This window comes from Sphaerodactylus townsendi, linkage group LG05, assembly GCF_021028975.2.
Source record: "Sphaerodactylus townsendi isolate TG3544 linkage group LG05, MPM_Stown_v2.3, whole genome shotgun sequence".
In the NCBI taxonomy this organism is placed as follows: domain Eukaryota; kingdom Metazoa; phylum Chordata; class Lepidosauria; order Squamata; family Sphaerodactylidae; genus Sphaerodactylus; species Sphaerodactylus townsendi.
The window spans coordinates 38,770,272-38,789,295 of NC_059429.1; the positions used below are offsets into that span (position 1 = coordinate 38,770,272).

Consider the following 19,024-nt stretch of genomic DNA (forward strand, 5'->3'; position numbering starts at 1 on the left):
CACAAGGCACCATCAGAGGTGGGCAGTAACCTAAGGTTTCGACATCCAAGTCCAGTGCTCAGTCTATTGAATCACATCATCCCATAGGAATATATCTTGCTTTCTTTCGAAACAAATATCTAGGACAGGTGCTATTATCTCAGTTTCCCCAGGGGTGGATCAGTAACTATGAAGCCCCAAAAGAAAAGGAACAGAATTGAGGAAATACTTCCTAATAATTTTATATGGGACAATAGTTCCTTTTGAAACAACACATTGAAAAGACAAATGTACTGTAGCTATCTGCTGCCCCCATGAGGCGATTCCAAACATTTGAAATACTTATGAACAGCTGATCCTTTCTGTTACCACCAGTCTATTTCTGTTGCTATGCTACTGTGACATGTTAGGAAAGAGCTCTGCCATGTGTTGGGACAAATACTAGGAGCTGGAAAGGACAGCTGACATCTTAGTGGATTCACTAGTGGAGCTGTGATGGGAAGGAGCTTCCCTTGCGATGTCTGGTCAGATAAACACTGCTGCTGAGGCAAAAGTCATAGCTCCGTACGCCAGATGGGTTTGTGCTGGCTACAGAGGTGAACAAAAGCAAAACAGAGGGTGTAACAGCACAATACATCCTTCACACTTAAAGGCAACAGTCCCAATGCTGGGTAAGAGTCAGAAGAGCTGTGACTTTGTGACAACTCTTATTTACCGGGGTTTTCCAGGACACCTTACCACATCACATTCTACAAACTGGGCAAAAACAAAATGGGGACAGTCCATCCACACCCTCTCTTCCACAATGGCTAACCCTAGTGGAAAATAAGATGTGGAAGACCTTTTATTCAGTTAGCTTTGAGGCTCTTCTCTATTTGCTTTTTGATTGAAATCCAGGCTTAACTTTCCATGCATATATTTGGTGGATGAAGATTGAGTCATTTACCTGTTGCTTTATATCTACTCTTATATCTGAGAGCCAGCATGGTGTAGTGGTTAAGAGCAGGTGGACTCTAACCCCCCACACCTCCATCTGAGCAGCATATTCCTATCTAGTGAACTGGATTTGTTACCCTCTCCTACACCATGGGGCTTTCCCCACTCACCTTCTGCTGCGCGCTGCTCTTGCGCCCCCTCAGCACGCGTCATTCCTGGCGCGCTCTTGGGGTTCCCCACGACCCCGCGCTGCGCGGGGTCATCAAAAGGTGCTGTTTCTTCAGCGCCAGGAATGACGCGCGCTGAGGTGGTGCAAGAGCGGCAGCATCGGGGCGGCTGCGTGGTTGCCGCCCTTGCAAGTGGGGAGCGCCGCTGGACCCCACGCTACTTTCCCGGAGTAGCGTGCAGCAGAAAGTAAGTGGGGAAAGCCGCCATGAAGCCTGCTGGGTGACATTGGCCTATTCAGTCCTTTGGAACTCTCTCAGCCCCACTTACCCCACAAAATGTTTGTTGTGCGGAGAGGAAGGGAACGGACTTTGTAAACTCCTTTGGATCTCCTTACAGGAGAGGCCAGCATGGTGTAGTGGTTAAGAGCAGGTGGATTCTAATCTGATTCCCCACTCCTTTACCTGTGTGGCAGAGGCTTATCAGGCGAAACAGATGTTTCTGCACTCCTACATTCCTGCTGGGTCTCCTTGGGCTAGTCACAAATCTTCAGAACTCTCTCAGCCCCACCTACCTCACAAAGTGTCTGTTGTGGGGAGAGAAAGGGAAAGGAGCCTGTAGGTCACCTTGAGTTTCCTTACAGGAGAGAAAGGTGGGATATAAAAACAAACTCTTCTGGGAAGGGGAGGGGTATAAATCCAAACTCTTCTTCTTTTTGCTTTTCATGCAGATTGGTTGCTTTTTATGGTTATTTCTGTTACACTTCAGGGGTATACAGATTGCTATTTTAAGGTTATACCAGCTACCTCAAATGGAATTAAATCTTTTTGCATGTTATAGTATATTTTAAAAGTGCAGAAGAGAATGGTGGTATAGAATGAAAGCTAGATTCTGCGGAAAAGGGAAGCACACTTTAGTCAGTACACATTTTTCACTGCCATGCTATACCTCTTGCCTCAAAAATATGACAAATGAAAAAGGATACACACAAATAAGTGTCCTTATCTGCAATAAATGTGATGCCAAACCTCTGCATTTTCACTGACAGAAACAAGCAGACACATTCACTTCACTTACTGAGATGGCTTTATTATTTTGTCTGAAATGGAGTAACAAATAGCTACAGACATTAACAATGTAAGGAGTAACCGTTGATGTTTTTTGTACACATTCTTTTGTAAATGCACACATAGCATTTCATGTGATAAGCTCACAGGGGATAAAGGGGATGGTGGAATCATTTTTAAAAGCTGAAATAATCTTCCCCCCCCCACCCGGTTCTTCTGTATCTGTAGTTAACAGATGCTCTGATTTTTTTAAAACTTCACCTTGTCCTTTGTACTTGTGTTTTTACCCAAAGAAAATGTGATGAGTTTTTCTCCCATCTTCCCAAAATAGCCATACTTCATAGGAATTAGTTCAGACGACTCGTCAGGACTCCCATTTCCCCCCGCAACTGTGTCAGTTGAAATGTAGTGCAATTCATCACTGAGGTCATCTTTTTTATAGAAGAAGAAATGCTACAAGCTGGCATTTAGAAACCCAATTCCTTGGCACTCAATAATGTAAGCATCCTTGGGAGATTCTTCTTCTTCTGATTTTGTCACTGTAAACTTGGCCTGCAACACAGTTATTTGAAAACTGTCATCAAACAGCAGTACTATTCTTTGAAAAATCTTTCAAAGACATCTTGCAGAGCAGAGGCCAAAGTTACAGTATTAAAACTCTAAAATAAAAAAAAAGAACAGGCACAAAGCATTAGGGGAGGGGACCTCAGTGCCACTCAGTATGTGGGGTCACACAGGGAGCAATCCTCTCCATTACATTATTTAACATCTATATGCATCCTCTTGCCCAGTTGGTCTGGAGTTTCAGACTGGGTTGTGACCAGTGTGCTGATGTCATCCTGCCACATCTGTTGATGAGCAGCTGGCCAAGTGATGTCCCAGACATTTTGGCCAGTTACTTGGAGGATGTTGTGGGATGAATAAAACAGAGCCAGTTGAAATTAAATCCAGCGAAGATGCAAGGCCCTGTGGCTAGATTGGGGAGAGGAAGAGTGGGGTGCCAGTCCCCAGCCCTGGATGGCATGCAATTGACACTTAAACCCTCCATCATCTGGGTGTGATCCTGGACACCTCCCTTTTTGATGGAGGCCCAGTTTGCAAATGTGTCTAGACTGTCCTTTTTCCATCAACATAGGTAATACAACTGATACCCTATCTGTCCCGCTGTTATCTAGCTACAGTGATCCATGCAACCATTACCCCCAGGCTAAACTACTGTAATCTGTTATACACAGGGCTGCCCTTGGGATTGCTCTGGAAACTCCAGCTTGTCCTGGCTGGGCACCATGGAAAGCCCACACCCCTCAGTGCTCCATCAGCTGGACTGGCTCCAGGTGGAGTACCGAATCAAATTCAAGGTGCTGGTTCTAACCTTCAAAGCTCTAAACAGTCTGGGACCTTTGTATCTGTAAGGCTGCATCTCCCAATGCATTCCCAAAAGAGCATTACACTTGTTGAATAACAACTTACTGGTGTTCCTGGCTCGAAGATTGTGTGACTGTCCTCAGTTAGAGCTTTTAGGCTCTCAACAAGACCTGGTGGAATGCTCTGTCTAATGAGACCAGGGCCCTGTGGGACTTATCACATTTCCTCAGGGCCTGTAAGATGAAGTCGTTCCACCAGGCTGATGATTGAGGACAGCAGCAGTGTTTATCCATTTTAGCTGGCCTCCCTTCCCTTGTCCTTTTTCTTTCTTTTTGGTTGACCTCAAGACCAAACGATCTCTATTGAATTGATTAACCCACTCTTTACTAGGATTGTTTATAGGCACCATGACTGACTATAATTGTATTTCAATTTGTATTCTATTTTAGATATTTATTATGAATCCATGCTGGAAACGGCTCTGAGACAGTGGTAACAGGGAGAGAAATATAAAAATCAAATAAGTAAATAAATACATTAGAATTGACATGACAAAATAAAACAGGGATAAATAAATCTATAAAAACAAGTGAGAGCAAGGCAACCAAGAACTCAGCAATTACAAAGCTCACGCAAACAAAATAAAGTTTTCTACCTGCGGTTTTAATTTATTTAAGGTTTATGAATTTGGAGTATGAATTTACCTTCTTTCTGCCACTGCATTAAAGGTAATTTACAATCCAAATGTCCACAATATATTACCCATCTCACAAAAACAGTACAAAAATAGAAAAGAAACACCAGCAATTTCAGGCACTAATGCTTAGGCCAGGCCTCACAGATTCTATTTTCATAATTCTAGCCACTTTAGTGAAACACCATAACCCCAACAAAAGCTACAAGGAGTACTGGTTTGCTATTAACTTAAATATGTATGTACTCACCTTTGTCAACTGTTCTGCAAAGTGTATAGCAGTTTGTGTATGAAGGGTAATGGGTCCAGTTTTCACTCTAGAGACCCCATTTGCTAAAGCCATGAAAATTATTAGCTTCAAGGGGAAAAGAAATGAAGATTAATCACAGAAGTGACATGGTATTATTCTCTAGACAGCTAAACAAAGACAAAAAAAATTCCTTGTTAATGACCCATTGAAGACATGACAGCATCCTCATGTCCACAAGGGCCTGATCCTAATCAGGACCGCAATATGAGAGGTTTGAGGCTTCTTTGTTCACCTTTGACACATTACTGAGTACCTAAATGGTTGCACATCTTCTTTTTCTCCACAGCTGCTTTGGCACTTGAAAATGAATGCCCTAAGTTATACATCAAAAGTGCACATTTTATCTACTAATTTGTGCCCATACAGTAAGAGATAAACAGTTCATATAATAGTGCAATATGCCACCAAAATGCTAATTCATGTGAACAGCGTTAATGATTTTTCTGATATTGGTAAACATTTCCATTTGCAATTTTTACTAAGTGAGAGAACCTAAATATTTATCTCTTTATTATCTAGGCTGACTTGCCACGGAACCTGCCTGAGGCAGCATACAAGATAATGAAACCATAAACAAAATAGTATTAATACCGAGCCAGAGCATAAAACATGGATAGCTTAAAATGAGATTTCAACATTTCTCAGGGCCCAAAAGGCAGTTCTTACTTGGTCCTGCAGATAATCATCCACAGCTCCTCCATGTCGTAGGTTTCCAAGTAACATCTCAGCAGCTTCAATCCCGACTTTGTCAGAGTTTTTACCTGGGTAAAAGAAGCACATAGAAATTTAGCAACAGCTCCTGAGCTTGACTGCCCCTTTGATAAATTAAAACAGTAACAGTAGACTGCAACTTTATGCAGAGGGTGGGTGGGTAGGGAGTACATGACTGATAGAAACTATCTTGCTTCACCACAACATGTATCTAAGTATGTAGATTTTTCTCTTAACTACATCTTCAGTTGGGATAGAGGCGGAGGGTGCTACATGTGATAAGAGAACTATGGTCGATAATAGCCATGCCATATATTACAGTTACCACATGAAAACATAATTGTGTGAACTGGGCATATATTATTAAATTATATCTGCCTGTAACACAGGTAAGGAAAAATAAGAAGTTAACATTAAATACATCAAAGCCATGAAAATTATTAGCTTCATTACCCTAGCAAAATTCTCACCTCTTTTACCGAGTGATGAGCCAGCCAGTAAACAGCCTGTAGAAGTCTCTGCAACAATGCTAAACAGGCAAAAAAAGCTGTTACAGAGCAAAACATTTATGTGCACAGTGTACCTCGTGCTAAGCAATGAAAAAAGGGATACCCAAGGATGTGGCCATTATCCAGTAAAGAACGTAAGGCAGCTCCTGCTTGAGAATTCTCTGTTCCAATTGTGGCTGTGCATGGAAAGGCATCCTGAGCAGCAAAGATGCCCCCATGTGGAGATTTACTCTCTGCTCTTCCCTACTACCCTTTAAAAAAATTATTGGTAGTTTGTATCTCGATTTTTTTTAAAAAAAGTAAAAGGTTTGCCAGTGGTGGTAAGGAAATGGCACCAAATTTGGTGCTGGATTTGGGAGGGGGGGTGCGGAAATCTCTACGTCCCCTTCCACATTTTTTTAATAAACCCATTTTGGATATGAGCTTCCAGGAAACAGCATACCAAAAGAGGTTTAAAAAAACCTGCAACAGAACCTGTGAGAACCTGGAAAGTTAGTAGAAGCATGGCAACACCATGAAGAAGCCAAATTTAAATCTGCTGCAAATGGGTGTGTGTGTGTGATTTCATCTGTGTGGAGTTAACCCCCATGCATTACATGCCTTTAAGTTAAATAGCCTATCACTATATTCCACTACTCCAGCCTAGTTCAGAATTCAGGAGCGATAGCTCAGGGACAATTCCCTTATCAAGTTTCTGTCAGCATGGCCAATTGGCCATGCTGGTAGGGGCTGATGGGAATTGTAGTTCCTGAACATCTGGAGAGCCGCAGGTTCCCTACCCCTGGTCTAGCCCATGTATGGATAATAATGAAAGCCACACAATGGAACTGCTCATAAACAAGAAGGACTCAGCATATTCAGAAGACTGCAAAAAACACTGAAAAATATTCCTTTTACAATCAAAAGGGGGAAGATAACTTTTTAAAACGATGAGGACCAAATCTGCCCAGATAAGGATGGAATGTTGAGAACAGCTGAACAGTTTAAAAAAGAGGTGAGAATTTAGCCTCTTCAAGCCCGAGACTGTAGCAAAATGTACAAATATTATCACACAGAGAAATGTAATGCTATTCTCTCGCTTAGGGAGACACACACACACCCCACCGTCAGTCCAGCCCCCTAGTTGCTCAGGCCTTTAATGGGAACTGAAGCCTCATGCTGTTTTATTAGTAAATAATAGTAATAGTGTTTTGTATTTCTATTGTTTTGTATTATATTTTGGTGTTGTTTTTTTTAATTTGTTAGCAGCCTTGAGTATTCTTTTGAACTAAAAAGGTGAGTGGGAAATAAACACATAAATAAATGTAGCAACTAGCTCCCATTCAAATACATATTCATTAATGGATACTATATACTACTAGCACCAAAAAGAAATGCTATTTCAAACATGATTTCATGCAGGAGGGAAAAAAAGAACATCCTCTCGACAATTCTCTCTTAGGAAACGTAAACCTAAATAGTCATAGATCATAAACTTACATTGATGAAAACATTTAATTACTGAATAAGTAACTAAGAATGCATACAGATGGGAAACCTGTTTTCCAAAAAGCCACGATATGGTAGCTTTTATACACACACCAGAATTCCTTATAACAGCCCTCCATACCACTCTGAATGCTAGCACAAACTTTGGAGACCATTTGATGTACTGCATACAGCAGTGGTGTAGTGGGGGGTGGGAATAGGGGAGTGCGTGATGCACTGGGCACACACCAGTGCAAGGGTGTGGCAGGGGCGCAGGTTCCCCTCGCTACAGCTTTGGCATACAGAAGATGAAACTACACCAGCCATGTTGTGTATGTATCTTTATATCTGTAGCAAAAAGTTTGGTTTATTTTGCTTTTACTCCAGCAATTTCTGTTTTTGCTATGTATAGGTTATATGGATTAAAAGAGAAGCCCAGAAATGAAACCAATAAACAGTATGCTTCTTTGTTTTTAGTTACTCAGATTTAATTTAGTTATTCTGATCTACATACCGGTAAGTTCTACGAATAATAATATATAGGTTAGTCATCAGCCTCTCTTTTCAGAATTGCTTGGCTCATGACCTGTCTCACGAAAGCTAGTTACAGTAGTTTAAATCCAAGTATTTCAGTTCAAGTTCATTTCTTTGAAGCCAAGACTTAATTTAGTTGTTGACTGGCTTGTCCAATGAATAGAACTACTGGCAATTTTAATGTACTCACATTATTCCACTTCCAGTTCCAAAGGCCTCACTCTCAGGTTCTTGAACAGCCTGAATGTTGACATAGAGATCCCGGATTTCCTTTCTGATACACCTCACCGCTGCCGATGACATTTCTTTTGCTAACTAACATAGCAAGCAGAAATGATCCAGAGGTTATAGGGAGATCTTGAGACAAGGGCTATTTATCGAATAAGAAAGATTAATCAAAGATGGTCATTTCTCAAAACAGAGAGTCAGCCACTGCCACTCATGTCTTGGTAACTTTTAGATTGAACTACTGTAGCACCCCCAACGTAAGGCTGCCTTTGAAGACGATCCATAAACTTCACCCAGTTCAAAACACTGTGGCTCGTCTTTTGGTACTATAAACTGATGGAAACCTACTGCACATACAGCACAAACCTACTGAAACCTACTGCACATACAGGTACCGATGAAGGTACCTAAATGTCTGCCCGATAACAGCTGCTCACCAGAGCTGTCTATGGACATGGCGTAATATAGGTCTGAAACAGAAGTGCCAGATTTGCTATTCCACATTTTAAAGCCCATTCCAGGGGGTGGGGAGAGTGGTGGTGGTGGTGGTGGTGGTGGTAGAGAGGAAGCTGGGGATTGTGCCACGGCAGTGTACCTGTGCTGCCTCCAAAGGAGTTTCAGGTGGTTCAGGAAGGGGGAAAATTAAAATTAAAAAAAATACCAGGCTGCTTGAAAAATCCCATTGGGAACACTGACTTGCCCCACACTTTTTGGTGGTATAAGTTGGCTGCTGGCATAGGGGGTGCTCCCAGGTCAAAAGTTTTTTGGGAACACACACACCCCTTAACACCAGCAGAGGCTGTTGCAGTAAGGGCCTGTCTCTGCAGGTCGAAATTTCCAGATCTGGGCACCATTGCAGCCAGCTGCCAAGTTAAGTCCACCTATGCCAGCCTCTGTGCCACTTTGCATGACATGGACTCTGGCGTTACCCTTCCGCCATTTCCTATGCTGCTTTCCCACTCACTTTGGATTGCACCGGTAATTGGTAAAGAAATACTATTCAGTTTCCACAGAAGGCTTGCCAGGATGTCAAGGGAGATTTGTTGTGACTAATAACAAAAGAACTGCAGGCCGTTTCCGCATGGCACAATCATACCTGGTTACAACCGGTTTCTTACAATCTGTGTCTGTTTAAAGCTGGTTTCTCCCTTTGCACAACTGCCCATTTTGTGAAGGAATCCAGTGAAGACCAGGAGGAAAAACTCCAATTTCTTTTGCATGAGCCCAGGACTTATGTATTTACATTGCAAGCGTATCTGAGCATGCCCGGTGTCCCGCGTTCTGATTGGCTGTTGTTTTTGAGTGGCAGTTTGAATGAACGTCAGGTAGAGAGATCAGGGGGGTGGGCATGAAAAATAAACTGGTTCTGCTCCTGTGGTGTTTGCACAATAGCGGGCTCACCCCAGGATTTTGGAAAAGAATCGCCAATCTGGTGATTTTTGAATACCCCGGGTACGAGGGAAATATCACAGGACAAACCGGCTTTAGGACCGGAAACCGTGCAAACTTCTTGGCTGCACAGGGATCTTTCTCTTGCTCAACCCAAGATATTTGGATTGTGCAGAAACAGCCGCACTTGCAGCATCCTTACAGCCACTCTATCAATACTTCAGTAATCCTTCGCATTTCTGCTGTGCACTACAGTGTCTGAAGTACTTCAGCTCAATAATCCATACAGTAATCCTATCCCTTTCAGGGACCCAATATTCTGAAACTGAGAGAACAGTAATTTTCCTAAGGCTGCTAAGTTTCCTGGCTGATTCAAGGGGATTTCTGTTGCTACTCATCAGCAGGGCTGCATCAACACACTGTTGGATCCTGTACAATCCCTGTGCAGAAGCCATTGTTCATACCTGGATTTTCCCATGCAAACAAAACAATCCAGGTGTGAATGACTGCTATGTCTCAGTGACAATGAAATATCCAACAATGTGCAGGTGAAGCCCCACTTTCTTTAGATAATATATATTTGGAGCTGTGGCACTCCAACCAGATTTCAGGGCCTGATCCCTGTTTCAGGGACTGAAATAAGCCCTGGACATGCTGGCTTTATGTTATGATTCTGCGTTATGGCCATCCACTTATTAAGGTTGGTTATCATTTCCATTTTGTCAAAATTCTAACAACTTCCTTGACCATATAATTTACAGTCCAGTGCTTTCATGTAGACTGAAAAGGCTCTTACTGAGTTAAGCAGGCTAACCAAATATATACTGAATCGAAGCCTAATATGACCAATACAGTTAATAAGAATAAAATGCTGCAAAAAGGATTTACAACGTCCATTTTAACACATGCACCCCCTCCCAAGACTATGACGAACACTTACTCTAATTGGCAAGGCTCCAGCCACAAAGGCTCGTCCATGTATCTTGGTCACGGTGCCACGGTCTATTAAATTGATTGGGCTTAGCTGTTTAACGGGCGACATTCGGACTATCACTTCGCCACCTCCCCTCGGGTAATAACCCCTGTTAAGCACAACAATTGAACAGCACCACATTCTCAGTAAAGCAGATCAGATCATTACACCCTACAGTCATTTTCTCTTAAATAATAGCTTTAGTGTGGAGGGATTATTATTGGAATAGAAAAAATCCAATCATTCACATCTTGCAGGCAGAAATGATATAGAACAGACAACTGACCAGCTCTGTGAGTACTAAGTCTGGGTGCTAAAGTAAAATGGTCTAATCCAGCATAGGCTATTCTCAGGCACTCAGCAGTCAGACATTAATATAAACAACACAAGAAGATCAAAGGCAGTTTAGGTCTTCCATGTAAAATGCACTAAATTTTTTGCTTTCTACCCTGTCAATGACACAAGACATATATACAGCTTTTGCCTCACAACATGCAGGCATGAAATCTAAGCCAGAAAGGCTATTTGCACCTCATGCCCTCCGCTGATAACAGTATCTGCCACTGCTAACACACGTATCACCAACACTGGAATAAGGTAACTTGATTAACTGACTCTAATATGCATAAAGTTTCTTCTCGATCTCATCTTACTGTTATGAGCTAACAATCACTACTGCCCCCGCTCCTTTGGCACCCATGATTTAGAATGATGCAATTAACCTTTCAGATTAAACAAAGCAGCATTATCCTGTCAAAGCAGAGCATAAAGATGAAGGCATAACCAAATAATGCTTTAATTTCAGCAGCATTACTAGGATACTGAACTTTTAAAAGTTAAAATTGGTAGTTTCTCAGATTCCATTAACAGGTTATTACAGGTACCGTCAGGTACTAGGCAGACTATGGCTGTTTCCGCACGAATGTGGAAACGGCCGGGTCGGCGTTTCCGACGCCGTTTCCCCGGCCAACCCGGCATGTCCCCGGGCCTCTGGCGCGTCGCCGAGGCCTGGGAACAAGCCCCCCTGGTTTCCCTGCGCCGCTGCTCCAGCGGCGCAGGGCAGGGGGATCGTGTTCCGTGGCCTCCGGCGACGCTACCGGAGGCCCGGGGACAAGGTAAGTGCCGGGTGGGGGAGGTAGCCCGAAGCCGCTGCCATTCGCTCGGCAGCGGCTTCGGTGGCTGCTGCTTTCCCCAACAAGAGCGCCTCCGAAGCACTCTGGGGAAACGCCGGCTTTGCAGTGGTCGGGCGGCGCGAGGGCGGCGCGGCTGCGATGCAGCTGCGCCCCCTGTGCGAATGGCGGCCTGGAGATGGCGTTTTTGCCGTCTCCAGGACGCCATTAAATGCCCGTGCGGAAACGGCCTATGTTAGCAGGGTGGTTTGCCATTGCTTTCTCCAGTCATCTGCACTTCACCCCACTAGCTGGGCACTCATTTAACCAACCTCAGAAGAATGGAAGGTTGAGTCAATTTTGAGCCAGCTATCTGAAATCGACTTCCATTGGGATCAAACAGCAGAGCTTTGACTGTAGCACTGCAGCTTAGCACTCTGTGCCACAGGGCTCCTAAACAGCATTACATCCTTCTAAATTAGAGAGTTCAGAATGGTGCCAGCCAGTTTTGGTTTGCATTGCCACCATCCTAATTTGTCATCTGGAGTGAACACACATGGTCTTAGGCCATACAACATTGCCACCTACCTCTTTTTAATATCACAGACCAATGTCAAATTGAACTTCTCAATTATTGGCTTGAAGACCTGGCAAGTAAATAGATTGGTTAGTTGTAACTAAATATCTTTTCCAAGCACATTACCAAAGGCAATGGAAGAAAAATCTTTCTATAAAGAGAATATATCCAATAACCCAAATAAAATCATTAACAGGGGGGAATCACTAAACCAAACTAAGGCGGATTCCGCATGGGTCAAAAACAGTGGTGTGAAAATGGCGTAAACCCTTTTACACTGTTTTAAACCATTTCACACTGTTTTCACACCACTGTTTTTGGCTCATGTGGAATCCGCCTCAGTTTACATGAAGAAGAGTTTAGATTTATATCTCCCTTTCTCTCCTGTAAGGAGACTCAAATGAGCTTGCAAACTACTTCCCTTCCTCTCTCCACAACAGACATCTTGTGACGTAGGTGAAGCTGAGAGAGTTCTGAATGAACTGTGATTAGCCCAAGGTCACCCAGCAGGAATGTAGGAGTGGGGGAAATAAACCTGGTTCACCAGGTACAACTCCGCCACTTATGTGGAAAAGTGGGGAATCAAACTTGGTTCTCCAGATTAGAGTCCACCTGTTCTTAACCACCTTATCACGCTGGCCATGCTTCTCTTACCTCTCTCCCATCTTAGTAGTAGTAAGCAGAACACTTTAAAGTAAGATATATTTCAGTATTCAAACTCACAGACAAAGTAGAAATTAACCGTATTGTCGGCTGGCCTTTCAATGTCAGAATCACTGGAGCTGGAATAAGTCAGTAGTTTCCGGGCTGTATCGCCGCTTCAAGCAGCCTTCTCTCCTGACGTTTCGCCTGCATCTGTGGCTGGCATCTTCAGAGGATCTGATAGCTGGAAAGGACAGCAAGTGGAGTAGCACCCGTGAGCAAAGGTCAACAGGTCATTCGTCTGGCAACTGAGGGTCATCGAAGTGGTAGCATGTGAGTAACACGAGATAGTAGCAAGGTCAATAGGTGAGGCATCTGAATAGAAGTAGTCTGGCCTTTGTTCCCTTTGATTATCTGTAGTCATTCTGTGTCTGTGTGGAGCTGATTAGTCACTGTCTTGACTCTAGTTTTTTTCAAAACTGGCAGCCAAATTCTGTTCATTTTCATGGTTTCTGCTATGTGTTCTGCTATTGCTGATTTTTATGGCTGAAATAGTCTGCAGTGCACCAAATAAACCAACCTGGACACAGATTATTATTTGAAAACACAGAAATTCTGGACCACTCTGACAACCACTACGTCAGACTACACAGAGAAGCCATTAAAATTCACAAGCACATGGACAATTCCAACAGGAAGGAAGAAATCATGAAAATGAACAGAATTTGGCTGCCAGTTTTGAAAAACACTAGAGTCAAGACAGTGACTAATCAGCTCCACACAGACACAGGATGACTACAGATAATCAAAGGGAACAAAGGCCAGACTACTTCTATTCAGATGCCTCACCTATTGACCTTGCTATCTCTTTCGTTACTCACATGCTACACTTCATTGTTACTCACTTGCCAGGCCACTCCTATTCAGATGCCCTTACCTGTTGACCTTTACCCACAGGTATATATACTCCACTTGCTTTCCTTTCCAACTATCAGATCCTCTGAAGATGCCAGCCACAGATGCAGGCGAAACGTCAGGAGAGAATGCTGCTAGAACACGGCCGTACAGCCCGGAAACCACACAGCACCCCAAAGCAGAAGCACATTTTGTGATGAACAAAGGCCCCAAACACTAGTGAAAAATTAGCTCATATCAGCAGGTAAAAACACATAACTGTATGATTTCAGGAACAAAATTTCTGTCTTTTTAATATCCTTTTAAAAGGAATAGAAGCAGACAGATACTAGGCTACCACTGACCTGGTCACCTGTTGCAAGAATTACTTCCAAGTGAGAAAAGGGAAACCTTTGACATGGCCATCCATGCACTACAAATGACTAGTCTCAATATGTATAGACGGGTGAACCAGTAAAATTGCTTGAGTAGCTTTGGTGGGCTTACTCATAATATGTCCTGTTCCCACATCATCAGTTTACAAAATAAATTCATAGTGATCTATTTCAGATTTACACCATGGCCAATTTCATTGAATGACAACAGTAGAAACAAATGATTACTTGACCTGTGAGATTACAAGAGCCAACATTAGGCAAGCAAGCCTTCCCTTACCATCACTGTATAGTCAATCTGGGGGGCCATTTCTGCATTAGTACCACCTTTCAAATGAAGCTCTGAAGGAGAGTCTGCAAACAGCACGCAAGGCATTGCTACCTGCATTAGCAGACAAACACTCCTAAAGAGGGAATGTGAAACAGACAAAAAAATTATTATGCAGCTAGATCACTTATGGAAAGGTTATATTAGTTGATTAACAGAATCAGGTTGTTATTTACAATGACAACAGATAAAACTGATAAAAGAGCTAATCTTTTAAATTAAGTCCCCAGAGGTTGTTTCTTTTACTACAGAATAAACTTTCTTCAGAACAATTACTGCTGTTATCAGTGCAAGAAATGCTCAGACACATACCCTGCTGTTTTGGTGTCTGCTACATGATTTCCACCCTTGATCTTGCCTGGAGTGAAAGTGATTTCTGTGGACCCGATTTTTCCACCTTCCAGCTGCCCATCACACAAGTGTTGAACCATCTCCAGTCCTGACAGATGCTGAGGCCTTCAAAGACAGAAGCAGAACAGAAGCAGAGCTCGTCTGTAGTCACATATCACAGAACATACCAACACTCTGTGTTAATTTCATGGTCACGGTGTCAAAGATGCTATTAATTACTGGGCCACCAGCAGCAAGGTTACCTGTTTATTACATTTGTGTCTCAGTCTTCCTCCAAGATGCCCAGAGAGGCATGGATCGTTGTCCTTTCCTCCCTTTTACCCTCACACAAATCCTGTGACAGAGACAAGGCAGGCACAGACTGGCCTCTGGTTATGCAGCGAGCTGCATTGCATAAGAGGAATCTGAACCTGGGTCCCCAAATTCTAGTCTGACCATTACATCACACTGATGCTGCTTACTTGGAGTTGCAGCAATAATAATTCCAGAAAGCACGCTATGGCACTTTTGCCAGTCCTTCTATACCAGGGGTAGGGAACCTGCGGCTCTCCAGATGTTCAGGAACTACAATTCCCATCAGCCTCTGTCAGCATGGCCAATTGGCCATGCTGGTAGGGGCTGATGGGAATTGTAGTTCCTGAACATCTGGAGAGCCGCAGGTTCCCTACCCCTGTTCTATACCAAGGAAACAAATGTATTTTTGCAACTATGATGGAACCAGCCATTTTTTAAAATAAAAAGCCTTCCGTTTCCTATATTGCCTTAACACCAGTCTTAAAAAGTGTCTGCAGGCAGCAAGTTAATTGAACATACGTCTGGTGTCTGACCAATCAGTCTCATAAATAGCAATATGTATGGCAGGTTGTTGATGGATTAACTGAAAGGTCTCGTGTAGATATACTCTGTGGTTTGCCAAATAATCAGAACACTAAAACCAAGGTAAGTTTTTTCTGCAATAGATATACAGAAACTCCAACACACATTTACCCAGAGAGAAGCCGCTGATTTGTAATGGTAGTCAGCTGATTTAAGGGTCATAGTAATGTCTATTAGTTATATAGAGTCCTGAACAAATAAGTTTATGCATGAGGTTGTTGAAAGGGAAAAGTCTGAATTTCCTTTGGTAGGATTCATCTCCAGATACAGTAAAAATCAATTCTGCTTAGGGTTGCCAACAGTCCTGGAAAACAAGTCATCTCTTTAATAAATGCTTAATGCATGAAAATTAGCAGCTGAAGTTCTTCTCGTCATAAAGGTTAATACCATCCCCTACTAGGTAACATTCCACTAAGTTTCTATTTAATTGACAGAGTGTTCTTCTCCATGCCTCATTCTCTTCCATTTTATAAAAGCAGTTTTTCTTTTAGGCCACCGACATAAACTACTGACCCTAGATATACCTAGGCTGATAATCTTTGTGGACTTATTGACAAGATGGGAGGGGGGGGTACAGAAGGAATAGAAGCAGACAGATATATTTTAACATTCATTTATGAAATTATATGTGATGCTACATACACTAGGTTATCGCAAAAATTCAGTTAAGTGGAAATGAGATTAAGCAGAATTAAATTTGGAGCTATCAGCTATGACTCCTCCCCACAATCATACAGCACAGAAGAGAATTTAAAGGCCTCAAAGAGTTAGACAATCTGCATCTACTTTGTACTATTTCAGCCTGCTGACTGTAGACTTAAATGAGTGAACATCTCTCACCCACTCCCCCCACACTCACGAACACACACAAATTCCTGCACACACAAGTCTAGCATGTTGTAAGTGATATTGGGTTAGAACCTACTTGCCCCTTTTCTTTTCAGAAGGATTTAAATAAAAACCCAAAGGAATTTTCAATCATATGATTTACTAGCTACAGTCCGATGTGGTAAAATCAAGATACAAACTTACAACTTCAGTGAAACCTTTGAAAAAGATTTGTAGACACTGGTCATCTTGTGATGCTCTAAAATCAATTTCTAGTTTTTCATACACACACACAAAACTTCCAGTTTTTTTTCATAGCAATTCACCAGCTTGATAATTACCTAAGACCAGGTTGACTCCTGCCAGCTCTGATATTTTTCACTTGCAAAGGCTTTCTGAGGAGGCAGCTCAGGGCTGTGGTAACACGAAGGATCTGGCCACCCTGCAAGGGCAACAGATTATCAATATATCAGGTATCAATATAAGTTGATGCTCTCCCGAATAGGAAACCAAAGCATCTTACAACACAGTTTATTTATTGTTTGTTTGAATTTATATTCTAGTCTCCCCTGTCTAGTAGGGTTCATAACCACATTCATGGTAACAATAAAAACTATTGAAACCACAATATATATGCTCAATATTTTACATCTAAACCATACAAAGTTCTCCCTTCCTCCATTTTATCCTCACAACAGCAACCTGTGAGGAAGGCTATGGTGAGTGGCCCAAGGTCAGCCAGTTAGCTTGTTTATTAGAGTGCAGATTCAAACCATGGTCTCCTGGATCCTAGTCCAATGCTTTGACAACTTTACCACAACTGAGTCCTGCTGTGGACAGGGTCTGCTATTCAGAGCTGGATTTGCAAGGGCGGATCAAGGAAAGGTTACCTTTTTAGGTACCATGGCATCTTTCACTGTTGAGTAACCACAGTCTCTACAATGTCTCCCTTTCTATTAAGTGGCTAAGACAGGGGTCTGCAACCTGCGGCTCTCCAATTAGCCATGCTGGCAGAGGCTGATGGGAATTGTAGTTCATGAACATCTGGAGAGCCGCAGGTTGCATTCGTACTGGTGGAACCTTTTAAAATACTTTTCAACAGTATGTTCTCACAACACCTCTGCGAAGTAGGGCAGATTATAAGATATATTCCTTTGGGGGGAAATAAACTCAGATAGGTAAATTGTCCAAATCCTCCCGGGGACCATGTCAGAGATGCGACCTGGCCTCAGCTTCCCCCAAGCCCCATGTCCCTCAAGCTGCAACGTCCCCCACCCCCAGAGCTTCCCCTTCAACTCATTCATTCATTCATATCCAAGGCAGACTGAGGGTGTCCTCCAGGCCTCTCCCCGCGCACTGGTCTCTCTCGCGGGCTCACCCCTTCCATGATGCCGCCATCAATCTCTGCTTTGTCTCCGTCGCCCATGATGTGCCGCCGCCGAGGAGGTTGCAGCAGCTGGGCCCTGCAAACGGCGAGGAAGCCGCGGTGGATCAGCCGCTTCCCCAGGCCAGGCGAGGAAGGAGGCGCGGCTGAAGCTCGGTGGCACAAGTGCGTGGAGCCAGGAGGCAGGGCCTGCCCGAAAACACCGCCTCCCTCCCTTGGCCCCGGCTGCAGCTCGGAGGCGCATGAGGCGGGGCTGCAGCTTCTTTGGCGCTCCAGGAGCGTCCCTCCAACGGTGCAATAGTGCTGCTGGATGTACAAGCCATTGGCTCATGCGCATTAACGTTCAATCCTATACGGACAAGCAAATCCACAAGACGAATAATTGCAGGCACGCAGCAACCAACAACCTGTAGATCCGATTTGCAGCTTGTCGTAGAATGAGACTTGTGAAGGCCCGAAGGTTACAAATTGTCCAAAAACTGGTACAGAGTGACGTTGTCGTTTGTGCATGAGATGCAGAGATGAGGAGTTCTGACGGGCCTCGGGAATGGTCGGAACGGGATCTCCTAAAAGGTGAAAACAGTGAATGTGTTATAACAAAATAATGCAATCCTAAATACGCCTCCTTGAAGTTAAACCCCACATTGATTCACTAACAGATGAATGTGCATAGGTCTGAGGCCACGCCAGCGTGCAAGTCGTCGAGTGTAGCCCGAGCGTTGAGCACAAAAGAGGCACCGTCGCCTAGCTGTTAGAGCGGCAGACTCACTAGACCGTGGTTTTGAATTTCCACTCTGCTGGGTGACCTCGGGCTAGGCGCTCAGGCCAATCCACTAACAGGATAGTTGTTGGGATAAAACGGAGAAGTTGTAAGCAACTTTGGTTCCCTAAGTGGGGTTTAAAAATGGCAAGATGTACGTAATGATTGGGACACGCGAGAGGGGCGTCCCATGAGGATACAAATAAGATGACACGTGAAAGGAGCATCTCATGAGCATACAAACGATACGACGGTGCAAAGAGTTTCTTTTGTTTTCGGCAGCCTTCTACTTTCCTTTCACCACCTCTAGACAGACAGTTGCTCCACGAATATTGCTCGCTTGCTCCAGAGAGTAGCAGAATACTCATGCTTGATATGGAGAAGGTTCCGCGTTCAACCCTCAGCATCCCCATTCAAAAGAATCGGGTTGTAGATGACGTCAACGACCCCGATCCAAGACTCTGGAGAATCATTCTGAGTAGACAACACGGATACCGATTGATCTATAATGCAATTCAAAAGCAGTGTTTCGTACCAATCAGCCAACCCTTTG

At 43.4% G+C, this 19,024-nt stretch overlaps 1 protein-coding gene across 1 annotated transcript; it reads right to left on the reverse strand.

The window, feature by feature from the left end:
* Positions 1-2,148: 2,148 nt before the first annotated feature.
* Positions 2,149-18,086, reverse strand: RTCA (RNA 3'-terminal phosphate cyclase). The gene is made up of 11 exons (XM_048496912.1): positions 17,706-18,086; positions 16,669-16,769; positions 14,585-14,728; positions 14,225-14,348; positions 12,025-12,083; positions 10,295-10,436; positions 7,928-8,052; positions 5,698-5,756; positions 5,183-5,277; positions 4,457-4,561; positions 2,149-2,699 (listed from the first exon to the last, which is right to left on the reverse strand). Exons 1-11 carry the CDS (start codon positions 17,751-17,753, stop codon positions 2,601-2,603), a joined length of 1,101 nt encoding a protein of 366 aa, XP_048352869.1. The 5' UTR covers positions 17,754-18,086; the 3' UTR covers positions 2,149-2,600.
* Between the last annotated feature and the right edge of the window lie 938 nt (positions 18,087-19,024).